The 14937-nt window shown below is 41.3% G+C and overlaps 1 protein-coding gene across 2 annotated transcripts in view; it reads left to right on the top strand.

Annotated features, from left to right (window-relative positions):
• The window catches only part of RASEF (RAS and EF-hand domain containing), an 80477-nt gene that overhangs the window by 41052 nt on the left and 24488 nt on the right, over positions 1-14937 (top strand). Inside the window, exons 5-9 of one of the 2 annotated variants that reach the window (XM_026518787.4) lie at positions 1208-1285; positions 3782-3897; positions 5895-5963; positions 7543-7627; positions 8529-8617. In XM_026518787.4, the coding sequence (XP_026374572.1) occupies positions 1208-1285; positions 3782-3897; positions 5895-5963; positions 7543-7627; positions 8529-8617 (437 nt within the window). The remainder of the gene's footprint in view (positions 1-1207; positions 1286-3781; positions 3898-5894; positions 5964-7542; positions 7628-8528; positions 8618-14937) is intronic. The other variant, XM_057305632.1, reaches the window with a different exon arrangement.

The following is a 14937-nucleotide window of genomic DNA, read 5'->3' as shown; positions in this document are numbered from 1 at the left end:
TGGAAAAGTTTACAAATTGATTATGATTGCCATTACCCTATGCCATGGATTCTGAGGAACTGGGTCCCCCGCACCCAGGGTTTCTTCTCTGAAATTGGCATGCATCTGAAAAAATCCAGGGCTCTCCTCAGTTAGAGTCAGCCACGTGGCAGTCATGGCCTCGTTGTGTGGAAGAAAACCTTTAGTTGACGCATCTGGTAAGATGAAGAAAGTCCAGCATCAGATTCCTTAGGCTTTGACTTAGATTTGATGACATATAGTATTCATTTTGGTCAGTGCGTAACTACGCAGTTAATGGAAACCCACGGATCCCCACCGTTCCCAGGGACTGTCGACTATTTGTAGGAAAGACATATTTGTTGTCCACGTTACAGATGTTCCTGAGCCGGTTTAGTCTGGTAATACTAACAAGTCAACCAGACGGCAAAGCTCATGTATGTATTCAGAATTCTGTGTGAGTATGTTACTAGCTTCCTAGCACACTTAAATGTTACCGATTTCAGTTGTCTTAATAAGTATTTACTGGAATCACTGTGAAGAAAACAGGTGAGTCTGACACTAACTCTGCTGTTAAAAATCTTAGACTCTGGTAGGAGAGGTAAGACATTCATAAAAAATTATAATACAGGATAGAAAGTGTTAAGTGCAGATAAATCTGTAGGATAATATAGAGGTCCAGACTCATATGCAACATAATCGAAAAGGAAAAGTTAGGTCGCTTAGTAGTTGAATGGTTTCCCAAAAGGACTTTTCAGTTGTTTCGAAGGAAATTCATTAAGCAATAAACCCCCCCCTTTTTTTAAAGATTTTATTTATTTATTTGACAGAGAGAGAGACAGCCAGCGAGAGGGGGAACACAAGCAGGGGGAGTGGGAGAGGAAGAAGCAGGCTCCCAGCGGATCAGGGAGCCCAATGTGGGGCTCAATCCCGGAATGCCAGGATCATGTCCTGAGCTGAAGGCAGACGCTTAACGACTGAGCCATCCAGGCGCCCCATTAAAACCCCCTTTTTAAATGGTTAACTTATTGAAAGCAAATTTGTAAATCCTCATGGATTATATATGTGGTTTAATGATTTACAAAGTTGTATAACGTCGAACATTGAAGACTTTTAGAATTCCCATGTCTATATTCAAGGATACTCATACACTTAACTGAATCAATCCAAAGTGAGTTTGTAAATGTACAGCTTTTATTTGCTCTTTCAGCTGGAAGAACAGTCGAAACACATAAGTCAAAAAGAAGATGTCGCTGCATTAAAAAAGCAAATTTATGATTTATCAATGGTAAGAATCACCTTTCATTTACAGAAATACATTTCCTCTTAGACTACTATTTCCTAGACATAGTCTTGCAGTTTATCAGTGTTCCAGGGATGGAAGCCTAAAGAGAAATTAATACTGCAGTTAGAGAAAACCTTTGATGTACCTTTGACCAAAGGTGTTATTCAGACTTTTATCGTCAACAATACCCCACCTACTGTGAATGCTTTTATTTATTTCTTATTCAAAGCAGTGTTGGGATGGCCCTTGCACTTCACATAGTTAAACCCTGCATTCCTGCAAGTGCATCTCTGGTCTGTATCCCTGGCTTTGTGAGATGAGGGTGTAATTGTCCCGCTCCTCCTCCAGCGTTCCTCTTTCTGCCCATTTCCCGTCTTTTGCTGACCCTATCTTTGGTCTTTCGGTTGCCAAATTGACAGCATTTGCATCTGTTTTGTCATCATAAAGTCGTCTTTATTTTGTTTTTAGGTGAACTCTAGAAATTGAAAGCCACTAGTGAACATGTCCTTTATTAGGACGCTTAACTGTTCTCTTTGCAGAGCCCAGGTGGGAGCCAGCTGTGGTACAAGTCCATTTCTTTCCTTCCGGTCATTATCTTCCACTCAGAAGAGAAGGCTCCCAGCTTTATGGTCAAGTTGGAATGCGCTATCAGTTCCAAATTCTGCCACATCTTAGTTGGCTCTGTATTTGGATCATGACTTTCTTGTAGAATTGCTCGTTTTTCTTGCTTTTCCTGGTTGAGATTTTGGTTTCTTGTAAAAAGAAACTCTGGCATTTTCAGGATATCATCCACGGATGCCTTCCAACTTCTTATTTATTCTTCCCAATGCATGGAATTTGTTTATTCTCCTTGAACATGTTAATTTTGGAGTCTACAAAATTTCAGTTCTTATTGGACTGATTGTTTTTTAAACTCACTATCCATATGTCATCCTGAAATACCTGAGCATTTTAGATAGCTGGTGGTAAATAGATCTGTTTGCCTCAGGGCCTCCTTCCTGAGAGTGTCTTCCTAGGAGCTGTGTGTGTGAAGCTGGCTGTGAGACTGCGGGACCCCTGATGACCAGAAGGAGTGGGATACGGATATTCAGAGAGAAGTCTCAGCACACCATGCAGGGGTCATTTGGTTTTTTTGTTTTGTTTTTTTATTTTTCTTTTTTTAAAGATTGTATTTATTTGTTTGAGAGAGAGAGAGAGTGCAAGCGGGGGCAGAGGGAGAGGCAGAGAATCTGAAACAGACTCCATGCTGAGCACCGAGCCTGACGCGGGGCTCCATCTCATGACCCTGAGATCAGGACTTGAGCCTAAACCAAGAGCCCAGTGCTTAACTGACTGTACCACCCAGGCACCCAGTTCAGTTCTTTTTAAAAAAAACAAGCCCTTACTTTTCGGGAATCGACTCTGTCTATTTTTCGCTAGTATAAGAGGGGATGGCCTGGGGTTGGGGGGCAATGTACCTTAATACGCAAATTTAATTTCTGTTTTTAGCCCCATTTCTGAGTGTTTGGGGGTTCTGCCTGGCTAATTGCCTCTCCTTTGCTCTATAGCACAACCTTCCCCCACGCCTCTTCAGGACCCCCTATGCTCCTGCTCTCTTCCCTTTGTCAGCACATTTCCATCCAGTTTCCACCTTCCAGAAATGTATTTGACTGTTGGGGGCCCCTCCTGCATTCTTATAGCTTGAATTGGTTTATTTCATGTCATTTGCTATATCATGTGAATGGGGTCTCCAAAGGGAAGGAAGAGTACTCAGTTCATCATTTTGTACCAGAAGCCTCCAATGTTTTTTTTTTTCTTTTTTTAGAAAAACATAGACATTGTTAAAACCACACTAGTTTATTTATTTATTTTTTTAAAGATTTTATTTATTTATTCGACAGAGATAGAGACAGCCAGCGAGAGAGGGAACACAAGCAGGGGGAGTGGGAGAGGAAGAAGCAGGCTCATAGCAGAGGAGCCTGATGTGGGGCTCGATCCCAGAACGCTGGGATCACGCCCTTAGCCGAAGGCAGATGCTTAACCGCTGTGCCACCCAGGCGCCCCCACACTAGTTTATTTTTAAGCACAAAACTTAAAAACGTTAGGTGATAGGATTTATTGTAAAAACTCACCAGTCTGGTGATAGGTACTGTTAGTTCCAGAGAATATTTGTCAGTATATTCATAGTTCTCATTGAGTAAAACAGATGTTTACATGTTTCATCTGAGTTTATTTGCCAGCAGCATATTAAAGTACATCATGATCGTGTCTTAACTGGTGTTTTTTGGCACCAAATGTCAAACATTAAAAAAGAAGAGAGAATAACTTCAAGGATTTAGCTTTTTGAGACTTTAATATTTGATAATTTCAAATCACCTTGAATTAATAATTAGCTCTTTGAACACCAAGATTTGAAGAACTGTGGAGGGGTAGGGTTGGGGTGCGAGTTTCTACTGCACTTGACTCTCCTGGGTGGAAGACGCCCCAAATCTAATGGCCTGCACTGTTCCTTTTCTCCAGGAAAATCAGAAAGTTAAGAAAGATCTTTTAGAAGCACAGACAAACGTAGCCTTTCTTCAGAGTGAATTAGATGCTTTGAAAAGTGATTATGCCGATCAGACTCTGAATTCAGAAAGGTATGAAACTTTGCATTTTATTCTTTAGTTTGAGTGGAATGTTTGTTTAGATGACCATCCGTGTGAATGAAGTCAGCTGTGTAATCATAAAGGGTTATTTATTGACTTTGCTGGTATGTTCTTTGCTTGCCAAAGATATTGCCTTTGATGTCCTATTTCTTGGTGATTTTTATGTTTCAAATTTTTTTTAACAAAAACATTGATTGGTTTAATTATTGACTGCTTTGGAGAGTGCAGGGCTTAATAAATGTTTGAATTATTGGGAACAGAAGAATATACTTTTGGGAATCAGTCCTAACTGAAGTGCACACACACACAGGCATGCATTTATACATATATGCAAATACCTATATAGTATTCATATAGATATCCGTATATACCCGTATATGTAGATATCCATATCCATATATATCTATAGATACTTATATAGGTATTTGCATTCGCATATTTGCATGTAAATGCATGTATAGATATATATGCATACAAAATACATACATACACGTGTGTGTATATAAACATGTACACTTTGGAAAAATATCATGCTTTTTGTTTTGTTTGCTTGCAGACTTTATTCACAATTAAGGTCCTGTAATGGTCAGCAGTGAAACATTTAAGTACTTACTGTATACAGGTTCCTGAGCTACAGAAGGAGTTATGAGTGTGGAATATATTTTAAAAAAAAGCAAAGATGTGGTCTCTGCTCTGTGAGAACTTCAGATTTCATTGAGAAAGCCACAAAGCTGAAAGGTTACGGAGTTCACGTAGGAGCTCAGCAGTGTTAGAAACAATCCCAGCAGCAGTGTTACAGAATTGGGTCCGTTGCCATGTGATGGTAGATAAAGCGTCCTTTTTATTCAGAAGAGGTGAAGAGCTTTATTAAGAGTAGACGCTTGAGGTCAGCTTGAGAGGAGCTGGTGTCGGTCGAGGGGGACAGGGGCAGCGTCGGTGAAGTAACTTTGCAGGCTCACTGCCATCTGCCAGGCACCGTGCGTAGAACTTTTCTAGCATCCACTCTTGCAATCCATAGAATACCCTATGGGACAGGGACTTTTAGTCTCCCCATTTCAGAGGGGAGAAGAGAGTTTCAGAGCTGTTGCAGGTGAGGCAGTAAGCAAGGCAGAGGCAAGAACAGAGGCACAGATAAGACTGGTTTGGGGAACAGTGGTCAGAAAAGGTATTTTAAATGGAAAAGTAAAAGTTAAACAAAATTTAAAAATTTAAAAGCCAGTTTAAGGCTATAATGTAAGGGCCCAGTATTTTTGGCTAAAGAACTTAAATTCCTGTCACCAGTTGGGAACCGTTTAGCTTTATCATCAAGAGAGTGAGCGGACAGTTTATTGTGGACAACAGTTGAGAGTCTGAGAGTCTTTGGAAGCTAGTGATGGGATTTGTCTGCTTAGAAATGGGGCCGGGGCCGAATAGGGGCTGGTGGTGAGTGGCTAATGTTCTCAGGGGCCATTATGGGGAGGAGGCCAGGGCTTTGTAATAAAGCAGCAGGAATCGCTGAGCAGGGCTTTATGGCAGACAGAGAAAGCCCAGTTCTGTGGACTCCTCTGTGGTTTAGGGTGAGGAGGGGAGGACCAGGTGGGGAGAGGAGAAGGAATCACCAGGAAGGAGAAAAATAGCTGGGTTGGGATTGGGTAAGGGGGGGAAGGAGCAGGAAAGGGTCCGAGGTGAGAAAGCATGCTGAATTGAAGGGACTGGTAATGAGTGCCTGGGGAGAGGGGGCTTAGCAGAAGGCGAAGGGTCATGACGTCCTGTGAGGAGGAGAGCTGGGTTTGGGAGGGAGAGCAGGACCTTTCACAGGAAACCGAGGGGTGTGTGTGGGCGTGTGGGGCTGCTGACGGCACAGAGAGACCCAACGGGAGTCCCGGGAGATAGAAAACCATGGCCAAGGACACAGGTCTTTGAGAAAGGTGAAAGGGGGTCTGGGAGGGTAGGTGTAAGGCAAGACTGAATACTTAATTCTCGTTCAAACATAAAATATGGTTTTACAGGGATCTGGAAATAATCCGAGAGTACACAGAAGATCGAAATAGTCTTGAGAGGCAAATTGAAATACTCCAGTAAGTTCTCATATAAAACGCTCATTACATTTACATTTTCCTAATGTTTTGTGAATAAGACACGGGCCCCATATCACACGAGTTGCCATATTCCCAAGCCTGGGTTTGCAGGTCCATGGCGTGTTTCTTCTCGCTGTGGTGCATTCAGCACTTGGCTTTCTCCTGCTTTTAATCCTAAATAAACTATTCAAATCCAGGGACTAGAGTATAATTCTCTCAAAGTCCTCGCAAGTCAGGTGAGATGCTATTACACCTCCATAAAGGCTCAGGGCTCTGACCTCAGCACCTGTCGCTGCAGCTCAGCACACCGGGAGGCTGTCAGGAATGTCCTGTTAGCTCACGTCACAGCACCGGACACACGCGATCTTTCTTGCCCAATGTATTGTTCTTGGTGAGACGGCTATTTTTCTTAGGTTTTTTTTTTTTTTTTAAACCCTACTGGGAATATTATACCTGCTCCGTCAACTTCACACCCGAGTTACTGTAATTCCAGCCTCTGAGGGCTTTCTCCACAAAACCTACCCCTCCTCTGCCCCTGTGCTCTTTTCTACTCATGTAAGTTCTGGTTTGTCTTCCCAAATGAAGTAAAGTCAGGCTTGCCAAGTTTACTTTCACCATTTTGAATGCCTGTTAAGTCTCACCTGTGGCAGTTACAGAGTTGACATATTACAATAATCCTGTTCATTCATTCATTTATTTATTCAGCAGATTTTCATTCAGCACCTTTTACAGGTCAGGTATCCCAGGAGTTGAGGATAGAGTGGCAAGTAAAAAGAGAAGAAAAAAAGTCTCTCTCTTTATGGGGCTCATCTAGGGGAAGAAGATGGAAACTGATCACTAATTATAGAAATAAACAAAATGCCAAAGGAGAAGTGGGACAGAGGGAAGGAGTGTGCATGCTGGGGGCATATAGTGCAGGGCTTCCTCTTAACCAGGAAGGTCCAGGAAGTGTTCTGGTGGATGCAGCAATTGAGCTGAGATCTGAAGTAGAGAAAGATTGGCCACTCTCAGGTGGAGGCTCTGTTATTGTCCTCAGTTTTTAGAAGAGGTTGCTGAGGCTCTGACAGGTCAAATGACCCCCATCAATGATACAGAAAGTACATGCCTACATGGGATTGGAACCCAGAGTCAACACCAGAACCTTTAATCGGCACCTAACAGCGCCTGGTGGGCAGCACCAGGCCACAAGGAAGATGTGGGAGTAGCCGGGAGAAAGAACAGTGACATAACACATCACATGCATGCCTGGCTGGGACACGTGCACAGGAACAGAGAGCAGCACATGGGGCCAGCTGGAGCCAGGCATTTAGGAAGCAGAGACCTGCAGGAACCTGAGGGAACAGTGGGTTCCAACAGCAGAGCTAATTCCTGAAATGCCTCGAGACCTTTAGGACAGGTGATCCATCAATTAAGTTGTAGTTCTAGTAATGAATTATGATCTCTGTTTATGAGGTTTGAAGGGGAGTGGTAGAAAGTTGTAGGAGGTGGTAAGTAATTCCGCATTCTGAACTTTGCAGCCTACAAAGAAACTGGCTTTCACTCCAACTTTCCTTATCTGTTTATTTTATTTGCTCTGTAGAACAGCTAATCGGAAGTTGCATGACAGTAATGACGGCCTTAGGAGTGCCCTTGAAAACAGTTACAGCAAGTTCAACAGATCTTTGGTATGCAGCAAAATTTTATAATACGTTTGGTTCTCTCTTGTAGTAGAGTATTTTGATGAAGATCATGTGTTTTCTTAAAGGGGGTGGTTACAATAATGAGAAACTATTCCATTTAATAAGAGGAGGCAACATTTTCCCAAATTAAAGAATACGGCACCCCTTTGCAGAAATAAATGCCTAGATGTTTACCAACTCTCTGTTAGCTGTTCAAGGAAACCAGAGAAAGAGGTATAAGGTGTGATCTGGGTCCTGGAAGAGATTATAATGTAGCAGGGAGTTAAGATGTGCAAAGATAGCAACGATGTAAGAAAAAGTGGGAAATCTTATGGAAGTAGGAAGAAAATACTGCCCATTTCAGAGGAGGGAGAAGGTGCTTCTGGCTAAGATGTGCATTTAGACACACTGAGTATTCTTTACGGTCGTGAGATGATCAGAGTGGAGGCCTTGGATTTAAAACCCTGCTACAGAAACAAGCTAAATCCCTCTTGGAATTTTGAGGAACTTCCCCAGACTACATGTGCCAGAAATCCTCTTCTCCCACTTTTAGGGGTCAACTTCGAGTTTGGGGTTTCTTTGCCATAAATTTAAGTAGGGACAAGTCAGTCACTAAGCCAGATTGTGGTTTGAGAAGAGTTAAATCCAAAGAAGTTGATATTGCAGGGTCCTGGCCATTGTGGGGAACCGGGATGCCCCTTTATGTAAGCAGTAGAATTTGGACCTAAGACAATGAGGAGAAGAGTACTATGGGCAGTTATCTTAGTGTCTGTGTTCCATATTTGCTCATGTAGCATATGAAATTTTTAATTACATTAGAAGTTAATCAGTGTGCTATACATATGTATATATGTATTTTGTATATATGGAATAGCAAAATGTTGTTTATATATTTTATGTATTACAGCGCATAAATAATATATCACCAGGGAATACAATTTCTAGAAGCAGTCCCAAATTTAATGGTCATTCTCCTCAACCTCTGGGCTATGACAGGTATGGTAACACCTACTTACTTTTTGTTTCAATTCTGGATCAGAGTTAAAAGGAAAGTAAATTTCCTTAGAGGTGAATACAGCAGTACTTCACTGTTGGGCACTAATTTCTGTTTTCGGCTATGTTATTTTAAATTTCTGAAACATGAAAAAATTCAAAGTGGAAATGTTTCATAGAGGGCAAAGTGATTTCCTTCAGATATTGTTATGACTTGATTTTACGTCTGCTCCCCCTGACCTCATTCCCTTGTCATGTCTTGTTCCTCAGAAGTGGACTCTGAGAACTCTTACAGGGAAACAAGCAGAACTATAGCGTAGGATGTTGCCGTGTATGCGGGATATGATGTTGAGACTCTTGGCATGATCTGTAAATGTTTAATAGCTCAGCATACTCTTATGTAAGCTGTGTTTGAGGACAGGGAAACTTTCAAAACAAATAAAAATATGACTAGTAGATGTTTGTGAGCTGTTGTATTGAAGGAGTCAGAGAGACTTAAGAGAGCCGAGAATTTAGCTCTATTTTGAATCAAATGAAGTGATATATTGGTCCTGCTGTAACTTGAGATCTAATGGCAAAGACTGAAAGATTACATGTGTGTACTTGTGTGTATAAATACCCATGCCCATTGTTACTACTTAAAAAGTTAAAAAAGTTAAATTGGGAGCATATCAAACCTTGAAAGTAGAAGTGAATGCATAAACTATGGGCTTCTAGCTCTCCATTTCCAATGCAACTTTCCAATTCATGTTCATTCCCTTTGCATTTGAGATCTTTTGTTCTAAAGAATAACGTACTGAGAGTCAAGATGGCAGAGCAATAGGGGGACCTTATGCCTGCCTTGTCCCTCGAACACAGCTAAATAAATATCAAATCATTCCAAATACCCAAGAATCGATCTGAATGCTGAGAGAACAAAATGCAGAACTAAAGGGAGAAAAGAAGCCACATTGTGGAAGGTAGGAGGTGCAGAGACATGATTCCGGGGAGAAAAGAATCACGGGTGCGGCAGAGGGGAGGGAGCCTTGTTCTTGGAGAGCAGAGAGAGAGATATAAAGATCCAGATAGAAAGCAGCACCCTGGGTATTACACAAGAGAAACGCTTTCCCAAAACCACTGACTGGGGAAACTTATAGTGGCAAGTTTTTACAAGCAGAAAGCTCAAAGTCTGAAGTTTTAGAAGTCCCTGCCACTGTGGGGTGGAGCCTGGTGGGCATAGCAGTGCTCCTGTGGGGAAGTGGGGCAGATGTCTGGGAGTGGACAGCGTGGTCTGAAGATCCCCTGGGTCACTGGGGGAGAAATATTTCCCCTTCTTGGAGTGCATTTGGGAGAGGTGGCATGGCCTCTTGGGACAAAAGTGGTTTCACTAGCATAGAAACAGAGATAACCTGCCAAGGGCAGCAAACCTTGGTGCCGGCTTTTTGCTGCACTTTACCATAAACTCCAAGGCCCCATGCGATTGTGTGGCTGCTTTTCTGGGACAAACCGGCACCAGCTGCAGCACGGTGAGACCCTTGCGCAGAGGGTCAGCGTGGATCTGCATAGCGCCAGCTCCTTAAAATTTGGAATTTTGAAACCCAGCCACACTTCTGAGATAAAACATAGGAGTACTCTGCCACCTGGCAGACAGGCAGCACAGAAGCTGACGGGGTGAAGGCCAAGATTTGATGGAAGCTGGGGACAAAAAAGGGAAGAAAGTTTGCTCTTCTGTGAGGACTTTCTGAAGAGTAGCAGGTGCAAACTCCCTGCTCCGGGGACGAGAGAGTGGGGCAATGCCATTTTCCCCCACCCATCAGCACTGACAGACTTCAGTGAGCATCACAGCACCCCCAGTGGAGGCTAGAGCCACTACCCCACAGGTGTATTTTTACTAGGGCAAGTCAACCTGAGAACCAGTGCAGCAGGCCCCACCCCCAGAAGACCAGCACAAACCCCTTGCATGCACCAAGTCTGCTGATCATAGAGTGCTGCAGAGCTTCAGCTCCAGTGGAAATAGAATCAGGCTTATTTTAACAAACAGACCAGAGTACACCTAGTTAAAATGTCACATACTGAACAAGGTCAAAACACTCCCCACTGCAGGCAAGGAGAAACTCTGCAGAGGACTGACCTGAGGGAAAGAGCACCCAAAACATAATAGCAGAGTCACACTCTGAAACACTTCCTGAAGCACCAGACCCTGGACAGTATAGGACCTTTTCTTAATATAGCCATTACTCTCAGGAGCAGGAAATATAACAGGCTTTCCTAACACACACAAAAACATAGTGACCTTGACAAAATGACAAGATGGAAGAATTCACCCCAAAAGACAGAACAAGAAGTCACAGCCAGGGATCTAATCAAAACAGATTTAAGTAATATGCCTGAACCAGAATTTAAAACAATCATAAGAATACTAGCTGGGCTTGAGAAAAGCATAGAAGACACTAGAGAATCCCTTACTGCAGAGATAAAAGAACTAAAAACTAGTTAGGCTGAAATTTTTTTTAAAAAATGCTATAACCAAGATAGAAGACTGACTGATTTTAATGACAACAAGGGTGGATGAAGAAGAGGTACGAATCAGTGATAACAGAAGATAAAATTATGGGATTGCCTGGGTGGTGCAGTCGGTTAAGCTTTGTCTTGAGCTTAGGTCTTGAGATCAAGCTGTGCATTGGGCTCCACATTCAGTGCAGAGTCTGCTTGAGGTTTTCTCTCCCTGTGCTCCCCCTGCCCTGCTCTCTGTTTCTCTCTCTCTCTCTCAAATGAATAAAATCTTTTTTTTAAAAAAGATAAAATTATGGAAAATAATGAAGCTGAAAAGAAGAGAGAAAGAAAAGTATTAGATCACAAATAAAGACTTTAGGAACTCAGTGATTCCATAAAGTGTGATAACATTCATATCATAGGAGTCCCAGGAGAAGAGAGAGGAAAGGGGGCAGAAGGTTTATTTGAGCAAATTATAAATGAAAACTTTCCTAATCTGGGGAAGGAAACAGACATCCAAATCTAGGAGGCACTGAGAACTTCCATGAAATTCAACAAAAGCCAGCCAATACCAAGACATATCTTAGTAAAATTTGAGATAAGATAGAGATAAGGAAAGAATCCTGAAAGCAGAAAGGGAAAAAAAAACCCTAACCTACAAGGGAAGACAAATCAGGCTAGCAGCAGATCTCTTCACAGAAACCTGGCAGGCCAGAAGAGAGTGGCATGATATATTCAACATGCTGAAGGGAAAACATATGCAGCCAGGAATACTTTATTCATTCAGAATAGAAGGAGAGATAAAAAGTTTTCCAGACAAACAAAAATCAGAGTTCCTGACCACTAAACCAGCCCTGCAAGAAGTATTAAAGGGGACTCTTTCTGTGGGAAAGACCCAAAGCAACAGACTAGAAAGGAACAGAGAAAATCTCCAGAAGCAGTGACTTTACAGGTATACAACAGCACAAAATTCTTACCTATCAATAATCACTCTGAATGTAAGTGGACTAAATGCTCCAATCAAAAGATATAGGGTATCAGAAGGGATAAAAAAACAAGACCCATCTATATGCCACTTCCAAGAGGCTCATTTTAGACCCAAAGACACCTCCAGATTGAAAATGAGGGGATGGAGAAACATCTGTCACGCTAACAGATATTAAAAGAAAGAGAGTAGCCATACTTAGACAAACTAGATATTAAATCAAAGACTGTAACAAGAGTTGAAGAAGGACACTATAGCATAATTACGGGGTCTATCCAACAAGAAGATCCAACAATTGTAAATATTTATGCCCCCAACTTGGGAGCACCCAAATATATGAATCAATTAATAGCAAACATAAAGAAATTCATTGATAATAACACAATAATAGTAGAAGACTCTAACAACCCTCATACAGCAATGGGCGGATCCTCTAAGCAGAAAAGCAACAAGGAAGCAGCGGCTTTGAATGACACACTGGACCAAATGGACTTAACAGATATAGTCAGAACATTTCATCCTAAAGCAGCATAATACACATTCTTCTTGAGTGTACATAGAACATTCTCCAGAATAGGTCACATACTGGGTCACAAATCAGGCCTCAACAAGTACAAAAAGATTGAGATCATACCATTCATATTTTCAGACCACAGTGCTATGAAACTTGAAGTCAACTACAAGAAAAAACTTGGAAAGACCACAAATACATGGAGGTTAAAGAACATCCTGCTAAAGAATGAATGGGTTAACCAGGAAGTTAAAGAAGAAATAAAAAAGGGCATGGAAGCAAATGAAAACATGGCAGTCCGCAACCTTTGACAGCAAAAGCAGTCATAAGAGGGAAGTAAATAGCATTACAGGCCTACCTCAAGAATCAAGAAAAGTTTCAAATATACAACCTAAACCTACACCTAAAGGAGCTAGAAAAGGAACAGTAAATGAAGCCTAAAGCCAGCAGAAGAAGGGAAATAATAAAGATTAGAGCAGAAATATAAACAATATAGGAACAAACAAAACACAGTACAACAGATCAATGAAACTAAGAGCTAGTTCTTTGAAAGAATTAATAAAATTGATAAACTCCTATCCAGACTTATCAAAAAGAAAAGAGAAAGGACCCAAATAAAATCACGAAAGAAAGAGGAGATCACAACCAATAGAAGTAGAAATAATTCTAAGAGAATATTATGAAAAATCATATGCCAACAAATTGGGCAATCTGAAAGAAATGGATAAATTCCTAGAAACATACAAACTACCAAAACTGATACAGGAAGAAATAGAAAATTTGAACAGACCCATAACCAGGAAAGAAAGTGAATCAGTAATCAAAAATCTCCCAACAAACAAAAGCCCAGGGCCAGATGGCTTCCCAGGGGAATTTTGCCAGACATTTAAAGAAGAGTTAGTACCCATTCTTCTCAAACTGTTCCATAAAATAGAAATGGAAGGAAAACTCCAAACTCATTCTATGAGGCCAGCATTACCTTGATTCCAAAACCAGACAAAGACCCCACTAAAGAGGAGGATTACAGGCCAATATCCCTGATGAACACAGATGCAAAAATTCTCAACAGATACTAGCAAATTGAATCCAACAGTACATTAAAAGGATTATTCACCACAATCAAGTGGGATTTATTCCTGGGCTTCAGAGGTGGTTCAATATTCACAAATCAATCAATTCATAAAAGAAAGGATAAGAACTACATTAATAAAAGAAAGGATAAGAACCATATGATCCTCTCAATAGATGCTGGAAAAAGCATTTTACAAAATACAGCATCCATTCTTGATAAAAACCCTCAACAAAGTAGGGATAGGTGGAACATACCTACACATCATAAAGGTCATATATGAAAGACCCACAGCTAATATCATCCTCAGTGGGGAAAAACGGAGAGCTTTTCCTCTGTGATCAGGAACAAAACAGGGATGTCCACTCTCAAATCGTTATTTAACATAGTACTGGAAGTCCTAACCTTAGCAGTCCAACAACAAAAATAAATAAAAGGCACCCGAATCAACAAGGAAGAAGTCAAATTTTCACTATTCACAGATGACATGATACTTTAACCAAAAAATTACTAGAACTGATAACATGAATTCAGCAAAGTCACAGGATATAAAATTAGTGTACAGAAGTCTGTTGCATTTCTATACACCAATAATGAAGCAGCAGAAAGAGAAATCAAGGAATAGATCCAATTTACAATTATACCAAAAACCGTAAGATACCTAGGAGTAAATCTAACCAAAGAGGTAAAAGATCTGTACTCTGAAAACTGTAGAACACTTATGAAAGATATTGAAGAGGACACAAAGTAATGGGAAAACATTCCACGCTCATGGATTGGAAGAACAAATATTGTTAAAATGTCTATACTACCCAAAGCAATCTGCACATTCAGTGCAATCCCTATCAAAATACCACCGGCATTTTTCACAGAGCTAGAACAAACAGTCCTAAAATGTGTATGGAACCAGAAAAGAACCCAAATAGTCAAAGCGATCTTGAAATAGAAAAGCAAAGGGGTGCCTGGGTGGCTCAGTCAGTTAACTGTCTGCCTCAGTTCAGGTCATGATCCCGGGGTCCTGGGATCAAGCCCCGAGTTGGGCTCCCTGCTCAGTGGGGAGTCTGCTTGTCCCTCTCCCTCTGCCCCTCCCCCACCACGTGCATGCACTCTCTCACTTACATGCACTCTCTCTCAAATAAATAAATAAAATTCAAAAAAAAAAAAGGAACAGCTGGAGGCATCACAATTCTGGATTTCAAGCTATATTACAGAGCTGTAATCATCAAGACAGTATGGTACTGGCACAAAAGCAGACACATAGATCAATGGAACAGAATAGAAAATCC

This window comes from Ursus arctos, unplaced genomic scaffold, assembly GCF_023065955.2.
Source record: "Ursus arctos isolate Adak ecotype North America unplaced genomic scaffold, UrsArc2.0 scaffold_33, whole genome shotgun sequence".
NCBI lineage: Eukaryota > Metazoa > Chordata > Mammalia > Carnivora > Ursidae > Ursus > Ursus arctos.
Note: the sequence above shows the minus strand (reverse complement) of the source record. Positions and strands in the feature narration are given on the sequence as shown.